Source organism: Cinclus cinclus, chromosome 22 (genome assembly GCF_963662255.1).
Source record: "Cinclus cinclus chromosome 22, bCinCin1.1, whole genome shotgun sequence".
Lineage (NCBI taxonomy): Eukaryota > Metazoa > Chordata > Aves > Passeriformes > Cinclidae > Cinclus > Cinclus cinclus.
In genome coordinates this window covers 896,696-915,666 of record NC_085067.1, presented here as the reverse complement: position 1 = coordinate 915,666, position 18,971 = coordinate 896,696, and the positions used below count along the sequence as shown (strand labels likewise).

Here is an 18,971-nt window from a genome sequence, read left to right as displayed (position 1 = left end):
CATGAACAATAAGCAGCGACACATCCAACCCACGGGTGCAGAGCAAACAGCCCAGGGCTGCTCTAGTGGAGGCAGGAAAGGAAGGCTCTGAAGTCATCACAGTTTCACTAAGACAGATTAAAATTCGAGCTTTAATTGAAATGGAAAGAAACATTCCAAAAGGATATATTTTTTATAGATCTGAGTTACCCAATTTAGTTTTCCTTGGATGTTACTGCAAACATGAATATTAAATCAAAGAACTCCAAGAAAGGATAGAACCACTCCCCAGCAGAGGGGATTGGACTAAAGGCTGGTGGAGGCCACTGTCCAAATGTGTGATGCCCTGTGTCAGCTCACAGGATGTGAGCACATCCTTGAATCACCTGAAGCAGCTTCTGAGGACTGACTACATCAACAATTTTTGGCAAGTGTCTTCTCTGCTAGCAATAAATCCCAGCTCAATCCATATCTAAAATGATACACATTAGAGGGCATGTCTTTAAGAGCATTAAGTCAGCTTAAATTACATGAGCAAAATTTTAAATACGCAATAGAAATCTAAAAAGGAGCAACAAAAAAAATGAGAGAGAACACCACTGCAAGAGTAATGCCAAGTTGTTACTTTTTTTTTTTAAACAGATCTGTACAGCAACATAGCAAAGGATGTAGCAATCACAATTTCAACCAGACAGCAACCTAAGGGGACACTAATCCTCATACAGCAGAGCTGAAACACTCCCAACATTCAGATGCTCCAAATAATTTGGCTACCCTACTGCACTCCATACCAGTTCTACCTATATAGGACATTTTGGTGTGAAAAAGTTTCTGTAAAGTTCCCTTTGTTTCCAGTGTTTTTCTTGTACAAAATATTACAATGATTTTTTTTTATATATATTTACAGACTTGCACAGCTAGAAAAATATAAACTACAATTGGGCTTGGCAAGTAGTTTCTTTTCTTTAAATATATAACATTTCAGAGCAAAAATTGTAGTGGTAACATCCTGCACTCTAAGCCCCTGCAGGGAGAGCAGATCAAGCCTAAAATCCATGACTGCAGTGAGACATGGGAACACAACTCCTCCACCTCCTGGTGCAAGGAAGACACAAGATGGATGCTGTTTGTGCAGGTTACTGGCACAATACAGAAAAATCCATAACTGAACATTAAATTACTTAATAACATTCATTAATTTCATAGGCAGGGCCTGTTAAAAAGAGGACAACCGATGTAACTTTTGGGGAAAGCAGACACTGAGTTCATGGGGCACAACACAGCTGGAACCAAAGTGCTGTTAACTCCCCAAGGCTTTTAGATTTTTTTTCCATTTAAATTTTGAGCAGAGGCCAGGGAGGATTTTTTTGCTTTAAAGTTACAGTATCTGTCATTATGGCTTTGAACACCCCCTTTCAGGAGATGAGGTATCTGTTCTAGTGAAATGGTAACAGCTGAGCAAAATGTGTTTCAATGGACCACAAAACTCCGAAGGCAGGTGTGAACGGGTCTCCTCGGGGGAAGTTGCCAAACCAAATTGTAACAGTGCAAAACAAGATTCTGTCTTTTGTTTTTTTCACTGCAGAAAGAGTTGTCAAGGCATCTAGGACATTGCTAGTAGTCGAGCCACCGAGCAAACCCTCTTTCCACCAGAGTTCTGTTTATTGACACCACCTAAAGGGAGGGGGGAAAAAAACCCAGAGAGTAGATAAGTGAACAAGCCACAGCAATAAAACACAGGTTCTGCAAGTTCCTAATCAACAACAAGAAATGATTGAGGCATTTTCAGCATATACATCAATATACCCACCTCATCTCCCATCAAGTTCCACAGCTGTATCAGGGGCAGCCCTGTGACACTGTCATAATTTGTCACCTGGAAACACAGAAAAACATCAGTGTGCAGCAATTCTGGTCCCAATTCACTGACATGGACAGCTACAGCCACTACCAGAAGCACTTCAGAAGAGGTGAGCACTTCTGAACTGCGAGCAGGTGCTACCTGTTGTGCTCTGCAAACCCACCCAGGTTCCCTTCCCCCCCCCCCTTCTGCCTGCATCAGAAACAAGAGGGAATACTCATCCCTTCCCAGCCCCAAGCAGTGCTGATGGAAGTTCCCAGTGTGCTGATGGAAGTTCCCAGCCTCCCAGACTCTGGCTTTTATGTAACACAGTGCAGGGCACAGGACACCAGCAGTGCCACCAGCAACAAGACTTCTCCAGATGTGTGCTGTACCTGTGCCATGAGGACAGCACCTCTGGTCATCTCACTGACAGTGGCGTCAGCCTCCGGGGAAAAGTGATCCTCATCTGTGGGAAAAGGAGAGCAGAGAAAACAAATGAGGCCTTTCACAGGCTTTACAGGCCAGAAGGAGCTAATATCCTCTGTCCTCCTGCAGACACTGGGCCAGAGCACCCTCATGGGCCAGAGCACCCTCATGGCCAGCTGATCCCATCCCTGGAGCTGCTGGTTCTGCAGGGGAAGGATGAAGAGCTTCCCACAGCCACCAGCCATAATTGTGTGAACACAAGCAGCTGATTCATCAGGAGGCTTCCAAGACAGCAAAATACATTTCTGCAGCACCTAGGAGCTGCCACTGGTGTTTTGATCCTTAAATTAAGCTCAGGTCCCTCAGGAATTTGCTGACCCTGCACAGAGGGCACCCCTGGCACTGGGAATCCAAAGTGACTGCACTACAGGTGCCCAGTACCTGAGAAGAGCCAAGGACAAAAAAAATGCAAACCAAAGTATTTCTAGGCAGTGGCTGACATTCTCCTAGTGCTTGCAGGCACTTGCTTGGCGTTTGAACACAGAACTTTACAAATCAGTCATTTCAGGAGGAAAATGTCAGGTATTTGTCTGCAGATTAAAAACTAAGTTTGCATTTACAGCAGCTCTATGACAGAAGAATTAGAGCAGTTACAGCTACTGCACCTACACCCTGCCAGCTTGCTGCTTAGGACAGTAATTCATTCTCTACTCCAAGCAGGAAAAAGCCTGGACATTTATCATCTTTCCCCTGGATTCTGACAGGTTATGCCATGCTAGCACATTTAGAAGAATACAATACAATTTTTCCAATCCTTCCTCTTGTCACATCAGAGGTTGCACTGGCAATAGGAAGTAGAAGGTTTAGACAGAATCATGGCTTGGACACATCTGGCATCCATGGAAACCTGCAGAAGGGCCAACAGTACATCAAGAACTCCATTACCTGGAAGTGGCACCACATTGTCAAGTAAAACTTCTGCTCCTTGGAAAGGTAGTGTTAAAAAATCAGACCTTAAAGAAAAGAGGATCAGAGTAAAAACAGGGCTTTAAATCACTCCTACATTCTTCAATGTGACATTGATTAATCAAATTGCTCTTAAAGGAATTCAGTTTTAAATTAATGACAGTCAAACAAAAAAAATATTAAAATCAGACAATACTCCCAGCACTCTAAGAGCAGCGATAAACTGTCTGATTAACATGCCAAGCTGGATCAGGCTCTAAGCAAAACCAACCTCCATCAGGGAGGCTGTGCTGCCTGTCTCCCAGCTCTAGGGCACAATCAAATATTTAATGGGCTTGTGTAAGAAACCCCTGATCCAACACAGCTGTCCCAGACAGTGGGACTGGAGCATCGAGAATCAGGAGCTTACTCCTGGCTCATCAATCAATTACACTTTAAAGCCTCCTGAAGGCATCCTTTTCCTCAGCTTCCACACTGAAGTGGCAGAAGCTGTCATTTCCTCTCCCCTCCCTTCAAAAAAGCCTTGCAGGAGCTTGCCGTGTTGCCAAGAACCCACACTCATTGCTGAGCTGAACCTTTCCACCATTTCCCATTTCAGCTGTGGACAAACCTTTAAGAATTCAAACTACACAGAGTCCTCTCATTAGGACTTGAGCCAAGCCTCAAGCCTTGGGAGAGGATCTACATACCTGATTTGCCTGAGTGTGTCAACCTTCACTTTATCATATCCTCCATAGTCCACGTATTTGAGCTCCACCTCATTGGTCTCCTCGAAGTAATTGATGACTTGAGCCCGGAGCCATGCCCCATCCAGGCCTGGAGCTGCACAGATACTACCAGCTGCAAAACACCAGAGCACAGAGAAGAAAGGCTCAGGATAAGTGGATTTCCAAAAACCAGCACTTCAGGCATGAGCAGTGCTGCTCAGTTACCTATGGAGAACAAACAGCATTTCTTAGGCTGCCTCCGTCTTCCTCCAACACCCCCCACATACCCAGCACACCAGGCCTGCAGCTGAGACACAGGACTGGTGGGTTTTACTCTCAGCTCTGTCTGCCACAACTAAGCTGCCCTGCCCAGGTACTCAGTTCCCTTCCAGCCTTTGGGCAGTACCAGCAAGGTCTGTCTCCACAAAGGAGCACACAACCTCTTTCCATGTGATGCACCCTTCACACCAGATGCAGACACGGTGACAGACACGGACACAGTGACACTATGAAGTTGTGGGAGCAGCTCCAGACTTTGTCAGCTCCATATTTTGTCAGAAATACCCCAGATGCCAGGTTTATTGGAAATAAGCTGAGACAGTCTTGATCTCACTCTGAATTTCAACATGCAGCTACGTGGCTCAGGAGGTACTCCAGGGATGAGCAGGGTAAGGGAGAGCAGAGCAACATCTGTACTCTGGCAGAGCTTAAAGATGAGATGACACGTGAGCTATCACATCCTCATCTACTGGGAACTTCTCACGCCTGGCTCTGGGTTTGCACAGGAGCCCAGAACTCTCTCAACAGAACAATGTGTGAGCATCCATGACTTGCCTTCTACTGGAGTGGGCAGGGTTGGAATTTCAGGCTGAGAGTAGCAGGCGAACATCTGCTGGTCAAGGCTGCGCAGCACGTGGAACGTGGGGTGCGTGTGCTGCTGCAGGAACATGTGCCCTGCATCCACCTGGTGTGCCACCACCACCTCCACAGTGACTCCATCGGGGAGGAACAGCTGCCAAGGGGAGGAAAAACTGCCATGAGTGCTCCTGGCAATGCAAGCTCCAGCCCCAGCACAGCCAGAGCAGGGACTCACCCAGGCGGACACGAGCAGGGAGTGAAGCGGCAGCGGCATTGGCGGAGGGAGGGTGTAGATGTTGGTGAGACACAGCTCTTTGAACTTCTTGCCAATCAGGCTCAGGACTTTCTCTATTTGATGTGAGGTCCCTGGAAGAAAAAAAAAATCCCAGGGGAAGTCTGTGGCATGGACATGCTGAGGACACCTCCAGTCCTGTCACTTGAAGAAATACAAATGCTAAGATCCTCCTGCACTACCTCAACAGAGTAAGTTTTAGCAGGTTGCCTAGAAGAGTTTTGAAAAGCACTGGACTCAGAAGCCACTAAATCCATTTAAATTCCTTGCTCATCTAATTAAGTCCCCCAAGATACACATTAGATCATGAACAGAGACACATGCCACTCACCTTCGATGTGACAGACTTGGGAGTCACGGAAATACGGTAGTGTTGAGACATAAATTTTGGCACCAGACGCTTGCCTCAGGTAGCTCATAAACCTCCCCTGCTTGCCAATCAAGCGGCCAACTAATTCCTTCAGGAAAGGGACAGGAAAGCACCAGTCAGCAAAAGAAATGCAGCTCAAACACCCCTGTTCTCTCTGGCTTACATCACCCACATTCTCAGTTCCTCTGTCACAGGCAGGATAAATAAAAGGCAGTGCAGAGTTCAGCTGGTCTAGGATCAGTTCAGACCAGTAAGCACAGCTCATTTTGATAATCCCCTGCTCTTAATACCTGTGTACCCTCAAAGTCTCCTGGATGCTTTCAAAGCACTGGACTCCCAGACTGGATGGAAGATAATGAGGAGTAAGTTCAACAAGCACCATTCCCCTGGGCATAGCCCTGGAGTGCTGCTTGTTTGCAGTTGTGCACTGGCTCTTCACTCCTGTGAGTCCTAACAGGAGCAGAATGCTCCAGTCTTCCTGGACTTGCTGCTGATCTGCCTGGGATGGCACAGAGCCAGCACCAGACCAGGAGGACCAGGAGGTAGCTGTGAGGGCAGGGCAGGATGGTGAGCAGGCCAGCAGCTGGTTACCTTTGGGACCTCGATTTCCCAGATAACAAAGTCTGGCTTGCTGGATCCTCCTTCCAACTTCGCGTTCTGGGGAGCCACTGTCTTCCTCACGGCACTGCCACTGTCCACAAAATCCACACTATTTACATCTGAACCTACAAGACAGGCACAAGCATTCAGACAGCCCTCAAGACTCACACTTACACTCCCACCCCCAAAGGGAAGGGCTGTAGAGTGAACCCAGTGCCAGGTGTGCCCACTATGAGGTGTGGTAGGGGGCTGCCCTTTGCCCAAATTTGCCCTGTGTTTGAAGAAACAAGGTGCAAGAGCTGAAGTGCATTTTGCTCCCAAACCATTAGCTGATACCAGGAACATTTCTACTAGGGAAAAGGACAAACTCCAACAGCCTCCTCCTGACCAGATCTCAGATACAGACAGTGTCACATGAGCTTGGTCTTTCCTCCCCATTAAGAAGCAGGAGGATGAAGATCCTCAGTTGCTTGCAAGTATTCAGACCATTGGTGAGAGACCAAAGAGAAAAATGAACCCAACAGCGGCTTCACATTTGCCACATCTTAATGGGTAACACAGCACAGAGGCTGAGAAAGGCCAAGGGTGCAGCTGCTGGCATTGGCTTTGTAGGCAAAGGGAAGATTTAAGACTCACAGCCTGGACATGAAGGCCAGCTGGGTGCCTGTGTTGCTGTCCAGCACTGCCACCCTCTCAGCTTTACCTGTTGTATTCTCCTCTCCCCACCCTCAGTGTCTCAGTGCCAGGCTCCACAATTCACTCCTGTACTTCTTGTCACACCAGCACTCACAACAGAGCAATACCATTCTCTTCCTAGGGTTACTTCACTAGTGAAAATGTTCTGGGTTCATTTCTCTATTGCTGGCAATAGAGAACCATGTCTTCAACCCCCATGTCTTCACACAAGCAGTGTTCCAACTGCTTTGTAGCAATTACAAGAGACATCCCCTGTCATTAAGGGCTGTTGGCACCACAGGGTCCTACAAAGGATTTTAACATCCATCCCCAAGGTCACACAGGCTAACGTTTGCTCAGACAGCTTTGCATGTACTGTGCCAGGCACACATCATCCAGCATCTACAAGGGAAAAGCAACACAGACAGATGGGGGAACTCCATGAATATTGCTCCCTGTTGGGATTTCTTGGCATGCACCTGCCCCTCCGAACAAAAAGGCTTCAGGGTAATTGCTCTCCAACCAGCTGATCTTATCACAATTCATCAGAGCTCTGCCCCCCAGCAGCACCTCAGAACCTGCCTCACCTTTCTGTCAGCAGCAGCCCATAAACAGAGGTAAGCACCCAGGGGTTCCTAGAGGTCACCAGAAACCACTGGTATGAGGTCTCACACCTGCAAGGTGCTCCCCAGCCATGTCTGCTCACTACAGTTTTTGCAGGAGGATTTCCCAGTCCCTTACCTTCCGAGTGATCTCCATCCGTCCCTGGTGCGCTGCTGCACTCCTGACTCAGGTCTGGCCCATCCTCTCTCAGGATCCCATTGCTGTAGGGCACTGTGCTGCCCTCGGGCAGCCCCAGAGCAGAGGGGCTCTCTCCTGGTACCAAGCTCTGCTCAGCAGATGTGTCTGGGGCCGAGGATGTGCTCAGTGAGTCCAAGTGCTGGTCTGATGTGACAGACAGCACTGTGCTCTGCAGGGGCTCCTCTACACTCATCTCACCTCTGGGTGTGTATGTGCCATACCCTGAGTCCTCCATGGCTAAAGGCGACTTTTCCAGAGAGTTCTCCACATGAGTCCGATCAACTCCTGGGGACTCCCTGCACGCCTGGCTCTTCACCCCACAGTCCTTTGTGTTCTCCTGAACAGGGCTGGCCCAACAACCACGTGATGAACAATCTGTCACGCCCTGACCCTGCTCCTCTGCACCACTCCCTGCAGCCACGCTCTCATCAGCTGCTGTGGCTCCCTCCACAGGCACCTGACCAGAGGCAGCAACACTGTCCACCCCCAGAGGAGCCTCAGCTCGGCTGCCAGTGGCCTGGCAGAGCCAAGGGGATGCATCGCCTGCAGAACCCGACAGCACTTCCTCAGTTGCTGCCAAAATGACCTTGGAAATTATCTGTATTGCTACTTGCTCAATTTTCTCAACTTCCTTGTCCAAACTCACTCCTCCCATATTATCTCTTTCCAGCTCATCTCCTTCTGGTTGTGTGTCCTTCTGACATACTGGTATAATACCAGTGATTGACCCGGACACGTCTTCTTCCCTGGACTGCTTTGGACAGGCAGACTCTGAACTCCCTAGTAACACACTCACTGCAGAATCCTCGTGACCCGATACAACTTCAGCTTCATTGAGAAAGGCTTGCGGGGCACTGGCTTCTTTCTCCAAACCCAAGCAACAGGCTGTCACAGAGCCAGTATGCGGCTGCACAATTCCTGGCATCTGCTTCTCCTTGGGGGGCTCAAAGGAAGACTCATCCGACTGCTCTGTGCTGCTGATGTCCTCCCTGACTCCCAAAGACTCCGGTGCCAGGGGTGGCTGCTGGCCTTGGTTTGCCCCCGAGCCTTGCCCCAGTGCGTGGCTCAGCACTCCATGGTCACACTCCGTGCTCTCAGAGAGCAGAGGGCGCGAGGCACGAGCAGGGACGGCGCTCCCCTCTCGAGATCCTATCGATTCCAGCTTTTCACTGTCGTCCTCTCGGATGCAGGGCCCGGCTGTCGCTGCCGACAGCTCTGGGAGGTCCCGTGAGAGATCCGGCCTCTCGTGAGCTGGGTGCAGGGGAGAGGGCGTCGTCAGCCCCGCGGACAGCGGGGAGGTGTGGGCTGGCTTCTCCAGGCACTCCTCTTCCGACACAAGAGGCAGTCTGTGAGGAACACGTGCTTCTGCTCTGGGACGTGAATCACCCCCTGGTACTGCTTCCTGCTTCTCCCTTTCGATGGCTATCGCTTGTTGGTTACAATAGCCTGAGTGCTTTTTTCTCCAGGAATAGATCCACCAGCAGCCAAGAAGTGCCAGCACTCCAGGAATGGCATAGGGGACGAAATTGCGGAAGCGTAAAGCCATCTTACAGAGCTTCAGCAGTTACACCTAGGAGAGACAGAAATCCCATTAAAATAGTCCCAGGGAAGGTGACAGGAAGGCTGAGGTTCCATAAGTACCTTAAGGTATTGCTATTAGCCTGGTCAGGCTTGCTTTCCAGCTCCTCTAGACTCACATCTCTGCTCTGCCAGCACACCACAGAACAAGATCCTCACCCAAGAACGGGGATATCAGGACATGTCTCATCATTACACACGATTTCACCCTTCCTCACCTCTGCACTTAATCTCCCTTTGTCTCCTCTGCAAGTCAGTCCTGCCCCCAGGACAGCCTCCAGCACAGGGCTGGGCTCACAGCCCAGCTGGACCACAGCATGCCTTGGCACGTGGCAGGGCTCCCCAGCTCTCCCCTCCAAAGGCAGCAAGCACCCCATTGCCAAGGGCTCTGCAGTCTGACAACACACACTTGTATACAGCTTCAGGAATGCAGCTCCAAAGTTTATTCTGCATCCAAATCCACTACACTGCCACTCCCCTGACTCAAAAGTTGACAGCTCTTCCTTTTCCTCTGCAAGGTCTGTCACCCCCTTCCCACCTGGGCACCCAGTTGTGCTCCTTCACTGGCAAGCCTCACCTGGGTCACACGAGGCAGGGCTGCCATGCCTTTCCTTTTCCTTAAGGAATGTCTGCAACTGGAGTGCAAAGCTAAACTCTTACCACATCCCAAACAGCCTTGCTGCAAAGCACTTATGGTTTATATTTGCTCTGCACAGGAATTAAAACAAAACACCACGTGTCTGAGGGTGCTTACACAGACGGGCTTTAATCCAAACAGCCCTCAATACTCTTGCCAACAAGCAACAAAAATAAAGATTGCTTTCAGGAGATAGCAAAGTCTTAGAAATGGGAGCCACCCACTGGAAAAGAGCATTATCTGGTTCCTCTTTAAAAGCACAACATTTCTATAACAAGACAGGACAACCAAGGCAGTTGGACCACGCTCAGTGTGTCTCGACCAAAAAACCCCTTCTGTTATCAGTACTAACATCCCAACCACAGCTCTCAGTGCAACACTCCTTCAGGCCACAATCTCCACAAGGAGCTGATGACATTCTAGCTGAGGGACAAAACCATGCCTCCCTTGGGCTCAAAGTCAATGTCAGATAATTTCATATTCATCCCAGATTTCTCACCTCCTCCAGCCACACTCTCCATTCCACAGGAGCATCCACACAACTTCACCCACACTAGCTCAGACCCTGCCTTGCTTCCTGCAGGGCCCAGACACTGACACACAAATGAATTCAGGAATGGCAAAAGCAGGGACTAGAAAATTGCTTGTTCAATCCCAAATGAAAGGTCAGCTGCAGACATAATTTTAAGTTCAGTAATATTCCCACTACATCACAAATAAGGCATTTATGTTGTCCTACACTGAGACTTGCATGCTCATCAGATATTTGTATCGGATTAAATAAACTAAATAACTAAGAAGTAACTAAATCCCAGTTACTCCCAGCTGGCTGTAGCAATCAGGGAGCAGGGCTCACTGCTGAGGGCGAATCCTCTGTTAATGGCAACATCTGGGATCTTGGAATGAAAACCCAACAAACCTATGCAGTACTGTGGCTGTTCTGTGTCTGGAAGCTGGCAAGCAGCAAGGGTGAAGGCTGTACATTCCCAAGACAAAAGGTTCCCCTTTATGCTGCTCAGCACAATGGCAAATTGTGAGCTGTGAGTTCTCATCTGCTGCGTGCCCAAGTTGTTGTAATTAATGCAGAACTACCCTACAAGCTGTCTCTCAGGCGTACTACAAACCCAAATTAAAGTAGCTCACAAGTCCATTCCCAGCAAGCATTCCCAATTAAACAGACAGCCCTATTATTGTCTGATTCCCTACCAAGTTGCACCAACTGTCCAAACCGTAGTCCCACACAGCTCTGCAGCACAGGGACACAGTTGCAAGATGCCCCAGAGGGACAAGCCTGTCCTAAAGTCTGGCAGACAAAACAGTCCTGTGAGTCACTGTGAACATTATCATCATTTAGGATAAAGATCTTCACTCCTCTGAGACACCTGGATGAGTGGGGACTGCTGGATTAGCTGAGGGCTCCTTACAACACTAATTTGATTTCATGTTTTTGATTTATTATTTTAGCCAGAGCCGCATCACTACTGGGATCACATTAAATGGGAATTCCACATCCTCCCATCAGTTAGATCGGGCTGAAAGGCAGCGGCTCTGCATGAGATGCCAGCAGACATCCTGGAGTGCTGGGCTGGCTGGGGAGCAGCTCAACACCAACAAACATCTTACACAGACCTGGCAGGAAGGCTCTGGCTGCCAGATCTTGCCACGCTGGTCACAGCCTGGCTGCACATGATGCCTGAGGACAGCAGATCAAACCTGCCTGTGCCAAGGGCTGTGACGCTGCTCCTCCTCCACTTCCCCCCAGGAGAGCTCCCAAAGCCCACAGCCACTTCCCAGCCTGTCCCACAGCAGCCAAGCCATCTCCCTGCTGCCCATCTGACAGCCAGATCAGGACTGCAGTGGCAACAGGATCACTTTAACATGCTGGGGGAAGAAAGCCTGGGATTTTCCTGCCAGCAGTAGGACAGAAAATGGCAACTTGTCAAATCACATGCCCTCAAGCACTGCCAAGTGGGAGGGAGCCCCACGCTCTCCCTCTCCAGGCAGGAGGAGCCAGCTGGGAAATGCAGCAGCTCCAGAGGCTTTGGACAGGAGAGGCGCAGCCTGCAGGAGCCAGAACCCCCAAAAAACACTGTATCTCCAGCACCACTCCCAAGAGGCAGGGCCTCAAGAGTCCTGCACCAAAAATAGTGTGGAGCTCATGCACTGTATGCGCTCACCCCAGCACCAGCCACTTCCACTTCCCTCTGGCACGCCGGGAATCCAGCCTAAATGTCACACCTTGTATCATGGGGCTGGAGAGCTGCAGCTAGGGCATGAGACTTCTCCAACCTGCTAAATAGTTCCCACAGCACGCCAGGATGGGATCAAGGCACCAGGGGGAGAGTAGGGGTCAGCTCTCCAAGTCTGTGTCCTGACTTGATTTATGGAAAACTGCTGGTAAAGAGCAAGGAGATGAAGACAAGAAAGAATGCACACATTACCTACCTGAGAAAAAAGCCAAGGGCAGCCAATTTACTCTACTCGTTTACATTAGGGTCCCAGAGCAGTTCTAAGCCACCTTGTTTCCTGGCCAGGACACAGAGCCCTCAGCACTCACAGCCTTATAAGGTCAGAAATGTTCACAGCACGAGGTTGCCGGGGACGCCAGATAATTCATTCTCCAGGTCCGAGAGGAGTTCAGCAAGCACTTGCTCAGAATTTCAGGGTGTTCTACACACAAGGAGGTCTGTTCTGAAGGCGAGCTGCTTCGAGTCTCTACCAGGAGAGAGGCCAGGATGACTCCCAAGTGACTGAGCCCCCATGCTCTGCAGGGACGTGCCCTCAGCCGGTCCTGGCTCCTCCGCTTCCCTCTGCCCCTGCACTTGAGAGGTTTCCAAACCCTGAAAGCTGTGGAAATCAAGGCTGGAATTAAAGCCCGTCCTAAAGGATCACAGAGCAAATTGGAAATGCAGCTTCAACAGCAAGGCCAGGATGTCTCCTGACAAACCCTGTAGTTAGTGAAGCAGCACTCGGGAGATAAATACTATCTGGGTGAAAGAGAACTGGACAGGCTGGCATGGTTCAAACTAAATGGGACCACGTGGGCTCTTAAATCTTTCCATGCTAAAAATAACTGGTAGCACATGCTCTGCCTTATAGGAGGCGTAGGAACAGGAGTTAACAAAACCTAAGGAACTGCAGGCCCTACTGTTAAGATTAAAATAAGGAAAATTGCTGCACTGAAACAGACGTGAGGACTTACATAACCCACCCCTGGCATGAGGCATATTTTCATCGAAAGCCGAACTGGCACATGGTACTGCATTATCTAACTGCAGCTTCTTCGTGCTTCATAGGAGATGAAGGAGGCAGAACATCCCCAGCAGAGGTTCCTCCTGCCAGGTCCTGCTGCAGCACGTGCTCCCAGCTGTTCCAGCTGCAGAGCACAGGGGCTTTTCTCCCATGCAGGTCAGCAGCAGCCCTGAGCCTGAGTTTACAGGAGGGAGCTGTGAAGCCACAGCAGCCTGCCAGCCCTTGCATCACACACTCTGGATCACCAGGGTGTCCCTCCAGATTGCACAGCCTCCCCAGCCCTCTCCCCGGCCAGCCTGCAGTATCCCCATCAAACCCAACACCACCCAGAGCTCAGACAGTGTGACTCAGGAGCTACAAACACCCAGAGACAGGTAGGAGCCAGGCTAGCAAGATCTCAAACTGGGTGGCACTTATTTTAAAAGAAGCCAACAGGGAAGTCTCTCTGCACTAAACTAATTAAAGGCAAGTGCTCTGCACCAATTTCTGCTTCAAACAGCATCACTGAAAGACTAGAACAGCAAGAGATACCCTTTAAGCAACACCACCTTTTCACAGCCCAGTGAACACGGGCTATGAGCCCAAGAAACAGGCTCCTCTCTGAATGAAAACCACCAGTGAAGCCACTCCACAACCTTTGAGTATTTAAGAACCAGCAGTCGCCTATTTGCAAAAGGATAAATTGTGACTTAAATAAAAGGCTGAAAAAGCTGGTTGATGTAGAATTAAACCAGTGCTCTGGAACAAGAAACACCACTAACACCAGGCTGTCTTTTATCTCTGAGATAAAAAGTGTTTTCAGTGTAATCAGCATCAGTGCTGTTCCTCCAAGAGCTCAGTCCCCCCTCACAGCTGGAGCTGCTACACTGATTGTTGGTTCTGTGTGTTTTCTCCCACTCAGCAGCCCAACCCTGGCCCAGCACAGCTCCCATAGCAGCCTTTGCACCAATGCAGGACTCAGAACTGTTCCTATTTATTTCCACACTCAGAGCTTTACAATAAAGGCATCACCTTGGCCAATGGGTAGATTTTAAAACATGTTTTGGAAATTATCAAGAAGCTCACAGGGACACAAACACTGACCTCCAGCAACCCTCAGCACTGCTCTCATGGACTCAGGCAGGGCTTTGAGTGCTCCTGCTCTGCAGTAATGAACAGTTTGTAATTAACATTAACCCTACCAGGTTATTGAGCCCCATACTGCTCTTGATATCATGGTACCTCCCTGCTCCAGTTGTTTCATTATTTATAGTTTCCTCACCCAAGTTAAGTGTCTCCTTGAGAATCCTCTACTGCAGAGGAAGGCGAGAGCTTTTTCTCCACTTTCCCAGGAAAGTCTTTCAGATACTTCAGCAAACTTCAAAACCTGCTCCTACACCACTTTACCTGTACCCCCAGAGTACAGGCAAAGCAGCTGTTGTTACCTTTATAACCTATCAACACATTACAAAAGTCTGGATTTGGGAAAAGTTTTATCATCTTTCATTCTTTCTTCATTTTCACTCAGGCTGGAGGACAGAACAAATTATTTTCCAGAATTTCAGAATAAACACATCCAAGACTCAGCCTTTTGTGCTTGCTTCTACATAAGGAAGCCAATGCAGCCCTCTCTATGGGTAACACAGTGTAGTGGCCACTACATGTACAGCTTACAAATGAAAACTGAAACACAGCCACCCGAGTCAGATGCTGGGCATCTCTATCAATGTCCACAAAACAGAGACTAAACTAACCAAGGGCTTACAATATACTCTGCACAGGAGACAAAAAACAAACGTGAATCTTCAAGGAGACAGAGAGGGGAGGTTTACAGCAAACACACTGATAGGACTGGAAGAGCCAGGAGCCCAGAGCAGCAAAGACCAAACAGGTCCCCAGGTATCTGGGGAGCAGCAGCAGCTCTGCTCACGGGATGTTTGCTGGGCACAGCCATGAGACCTTGACAAACAGCTTCCCAAAACAAGAGTTGGACTAGGCTTAGGCAGAAAAGCAAAAAGCACTGGAGTCTGGTTGGAAGCCTCATGGCCAAGGCTCTGCTAGGGGAGAAATTGCAGAAGCACTCAGAGAGGGAGGGCAGCAAACATCAGTGAAGAGGGTGCCCTGTATTCACCTCTGCTGGGAGGGAACAGCAAAGGCTTCACTGAGAACCACTCATGGTGAAGGAGCAGGAAGATACCTGTGTGCATGAACAAGGGCTATGAAGAAGGGCACAGAATACTCCAACCCGACCAGAGAGATCACATCACTGTGATCCACACCACCCCAGCACCTGCCCAAAGCACTCCAGCAGCTCTCACACACAGCAAAACACAGGCTGCTCCTCTCCTCAGCTTTTCTTAAAAGGCAAAGCCAGGACACAGCTCAAGTGACCTTCCTGCAGGTGCATGGAGCTGGAGGAAACACAAGAAATGGAAGACAGGTATTCCATCTGGAGAGATGGGAGCCCACACTCAACTGGAAGTACTTAAGGGGAAGGGATGCACTAATTTTTCCTGCACCCCTGAACACCAAGAAATTCTTCCTAACACTGCATTTGAACAAGAAACCAAATACAAGGCCAAGTTCACAACAAAAGAGGCTCCTCTTTAAGGAACAGGAAAGCACAGGGTCAAAGCCCTGAGATTCATGGGGATATACACTGCAATCCTTGTCCCAGACAAAGTTCCTAATTCCCAGGTTCATCCCCAAGCAAAGCTAAGGCCCCTAATACCAGAGGCACATGAAAATCATGAACTTTTGCCAGGAACTGCTGCTATTTATACCCAGAGTCAAAAACCAGCCACAGCACATGGCAAGTTTCTCATCCTCAATGCCAGGTGGCAGCAGAGGTCAAAGGCAACTCCAACCAGGACAGGTCTGCAGCAATGATTTGCTTGCTCACAAATGATTTAAAATTATCTTTTATGAAATATTCATTTCTGCTAGCAGTAATGTACAGGACTTAAAAATCCAGTCAGCTTCCAGCTGTCAAAATGCAGGACCAGAATCCACATAGGGGACAATAAAAAAATGTACAGTGAATCAGCTGAAGATGGAACATTTGAAAAAGCAGTCTGGGACATGCAAATATCCCCCCTTCTAGCAAACCTCATGAGAAACAAATGCAACAGCTTCAATTTCCAGGAAATAATAAACACCTACTGAATAAAATAGCTTTTCCTGAACATCTGAGCATGGCTGCCTAAAGTTAATCATCACTTCATGAAGTCTAACCAGCTATTTGCATTAAGAGCTCCACAGAAACATGGCAGTTAGAAATCAGGATTTTAAGAAGGCTAATCATTAGATCTGAAACATGAAACAATTATAAGTAATTAATGCTGCAATTAATGCTTTTTATTAGCTCTAGATGTTGCTTGGGGCAACTGGGATACCAGCCCCAATCCTATTACAGGCTCCCTGGACGCTAGAAATACCTTAAATAATTTTTTCACATCAGTTAAGTGCACATGAACGGTGAGAGGCACAGATGAGTGGGTTATGTTGCTTTAAAAGCATTATGCCCTTCAGATAACTGCTCCTGCAGAAGTGCACTTGTTTTCCAATCCCCCTGCAGCCAGCCTGCAACGTTTTCAAAGTGAAGAGAGAGTCTCAGCCATCACAAATCAAACTGCTGCTGGCTCTGAGAGCTTTGGCTGCACTCCTACAGCAAACTCCTGTCACAGTTAACTCCACAGGCAGTCTGCACCTCTGGGAACAGACAAACCGTGGTGGGTCTGAGCTGTAGCTCCTGTTACCTCCCACCCTGGGCAGTGAGGGAATTGCTCTTCCCTCATTTCAGGCATTGTGGAATGTCTAGGTTAAAGCCAAGACTGTCTAGGCAGTTCCTAATTTTCAGTACTAGCATCCCTAAGTATCTTCAATGTTCTTTAAGAAGGAATCCAGTTCCTAGGACGGGTTTCTAAACCAAGGGTGAATAAGAAAAGCACTCCCAAGTAAGAAACGGCTACTAACACACATAACAACTGAGTTCCTGCAGTGCCAACCACACAGTCCCTGCAGCCCCAACAGATCATTAGTTTCATGTCTGAGAGCAAACAGCCTGTTGCAGAGGACACTGCTACAATTGCAGCGAGAGACTGACCTGCATAACACCCAGGAGAGCTTCAGAAGTCCTTCAAGAGTTCAATGGAACACTTAAGAGAAGCTGAGGGACTGTCAGGTAAGCAAGACCAGGATGGGAATCAATGCATGAATGGATTCCAGTGGATTCTATCCTACTTCAAGCACTGCTCAAGCTCTACAAGCTCTCCCGCCTTCTCACTTACTTGAGAGTTGTCATTTCCTCCAGGGCACTTGCACTGTGCAGCATGCACATGCACACCAGGGAACTGAGAATCAGATACACACAATGAGGCTGTGCTGCCCTTTTCCAGAACCGCAGGTCCGTGGGCATCACTAGATGACAGGTACAGCAGATGCCTGCACTCCTTCACCCCTTACACATGCAGCTCCTTAAAGAACGACGAGGTTAAATGACCTGAACTGGGTCTCACAGTGATCCCAGCAGAAGAACAAGCTCTGTCCAGCTGTTCTGCCAGCTGTGACCCAAGCACTGCCGAGGAAAGGTCCTGTCCGGGGAGCTGTGCTGCACTCCCACACTCCACGCGCTCCTGCCCGGCCGCTCTGCTCGGTAGATCATTCACAGCCACAAAGTCACAGCAGCGCTACACCTTCCCCAGCCAGCAGCACTTCCTCTCACCTGAGACAAAGTCCACAAGGCCCGATAACGCTCGGCAGGTGCGGCACAACCCTGGCAACACAGGAAGGCGCGATTTCTGCCATCCCACAGCCCTAACTTATCCCAGCCGATGGGCTGTAGCCAAGTGCAGCTTTTACTCCCTTTCCTGCTACTATGGATAACATCCATAAGGAGGATGCCCTTGCTGAGATGCCTGTCCTTTCTGTGGTCACTGCCTCATGGAATTACAGGACTGCAGTAAAGAACTCGGCCACGCAAAGATTAAACTGCCCACTTCATGAACAGGAGCAACTTAGATCTCCCTTGCTTCAATCATGGGGAAGAAGAAAAAGAGAGAGCACACAAGGATTCTCCCAGGAAAGCAAGGCTGCATCACTTCCTCAGCAGCAATATAATTTAATTCCTTTGCTCCTGACTGCATTTTGTGCTGGCTTACAAACAAAAGGAGTCACTGCGGCACGTTAAAAGTTTTACTAATAACAGCTTTTACGGTCATTACCATAACACAGGCATGGCTCGCCAGACCAGACAGGGAGCAAACAGCACAAGGTGCCTTAATCTTCACCGCGAGTCTGCACCGCCCGTGCCACCTCCCGCCCTCACGCCGGGCAGGCGCGGCCGCAGCGCTCCCCTCAGAACGGGCGAACCGACCCGGCCACACCGAGCAGCACACGCGACTGCACCGCGGGGCCCAGACCGGCCGCTCACCGCCCCGCAGCCCGGCACGCACGGCCGGCCCCGGCCCACGGCCCCGGGGTCACCGCGGGGCCGGAGCGCTGACCTTGGGCCGCGCGGGAGCGCTCCCGCCACGGCCCGCGCGCAGGGGCCGGGGGAGGCACGGCCGGGAGCGCGGCGGGGCAGCACCCTCAGCGCGCCCCGCAGCGCCGCCGCCGACAGCCGCGGGCCCCGCCGCTCCGCCGGCGAGCGCGCAGCGGCTCAGGGCGGTACTTACGGATGTTCCGAGGCGGCGGCGGAGCCCGGAGCGGTGCCGGGCCCGGTCCGGAGCGGTGCCGGTGCCACCCCACGTGCCCCGGCCGGGCCGCCCGGCTCGGACATGCAACGACCCCGCCCCGCCCCGCCCCGCCCCGCCCCTCTCGCGAGAGCTCCGCGTCCCGCGAGATTCGCGCGGGCAGCCCCGCCCCGCCCCCTGAGGGAGCGGAGCCGCGGCGGCGTCGGGATCGTTCCCTTCCGTTCCGTTCCGTTCCGTTCTGGGCCCGGCCGGGATCGTTCCGGGTCGGGATCGTTCCGTTCCGCTCCGTTCTGGGCCCGGCCGGGATCGTTCCGG

The 18,971-nt window shown here is 50.1% G+C and overlaps 1 protein-coding gene across 1 annotated transcript; it reads right to left on the bottom strand.

The window, feature by feature from the left end:
* Positions 1-336: 336 nt before the first annotated feature.
* AKAP1 (A-kinase anchoring protein 1) lies at positions 337-18,765 on the bottom strand. The gene is made up of 11 exons (XM_062506870.1): positions 18,639-18,765; positions 7,458-9,087; positions 6,033-6,166; positions 5,403-5,529; positions 5,015-5,145; positions 4,756-4,933; positions 3,904-4,054; positions 3,194-3,261; positions 2,215-2,288; positions 1,790-1,855; positions 337-1,653 (listed from the first exon to the last, which is right to left on the bottom strand). The coding sequence occupies exons 2-11, from the start codon at positions 9,061-9,063 to the stop codon at positions 1,594-1,596; spliced, it is 2,595 nt and encodes an 864-aa protein (XP_062362854.1). The 5' UTR covers positions 9,064-9,087; positions 18,639-18,765; the 3' UTR covers positions 337-1,593.
* Between the last annotated feature and the right edge of the window lie 206 nt (positions 18,766-18,971).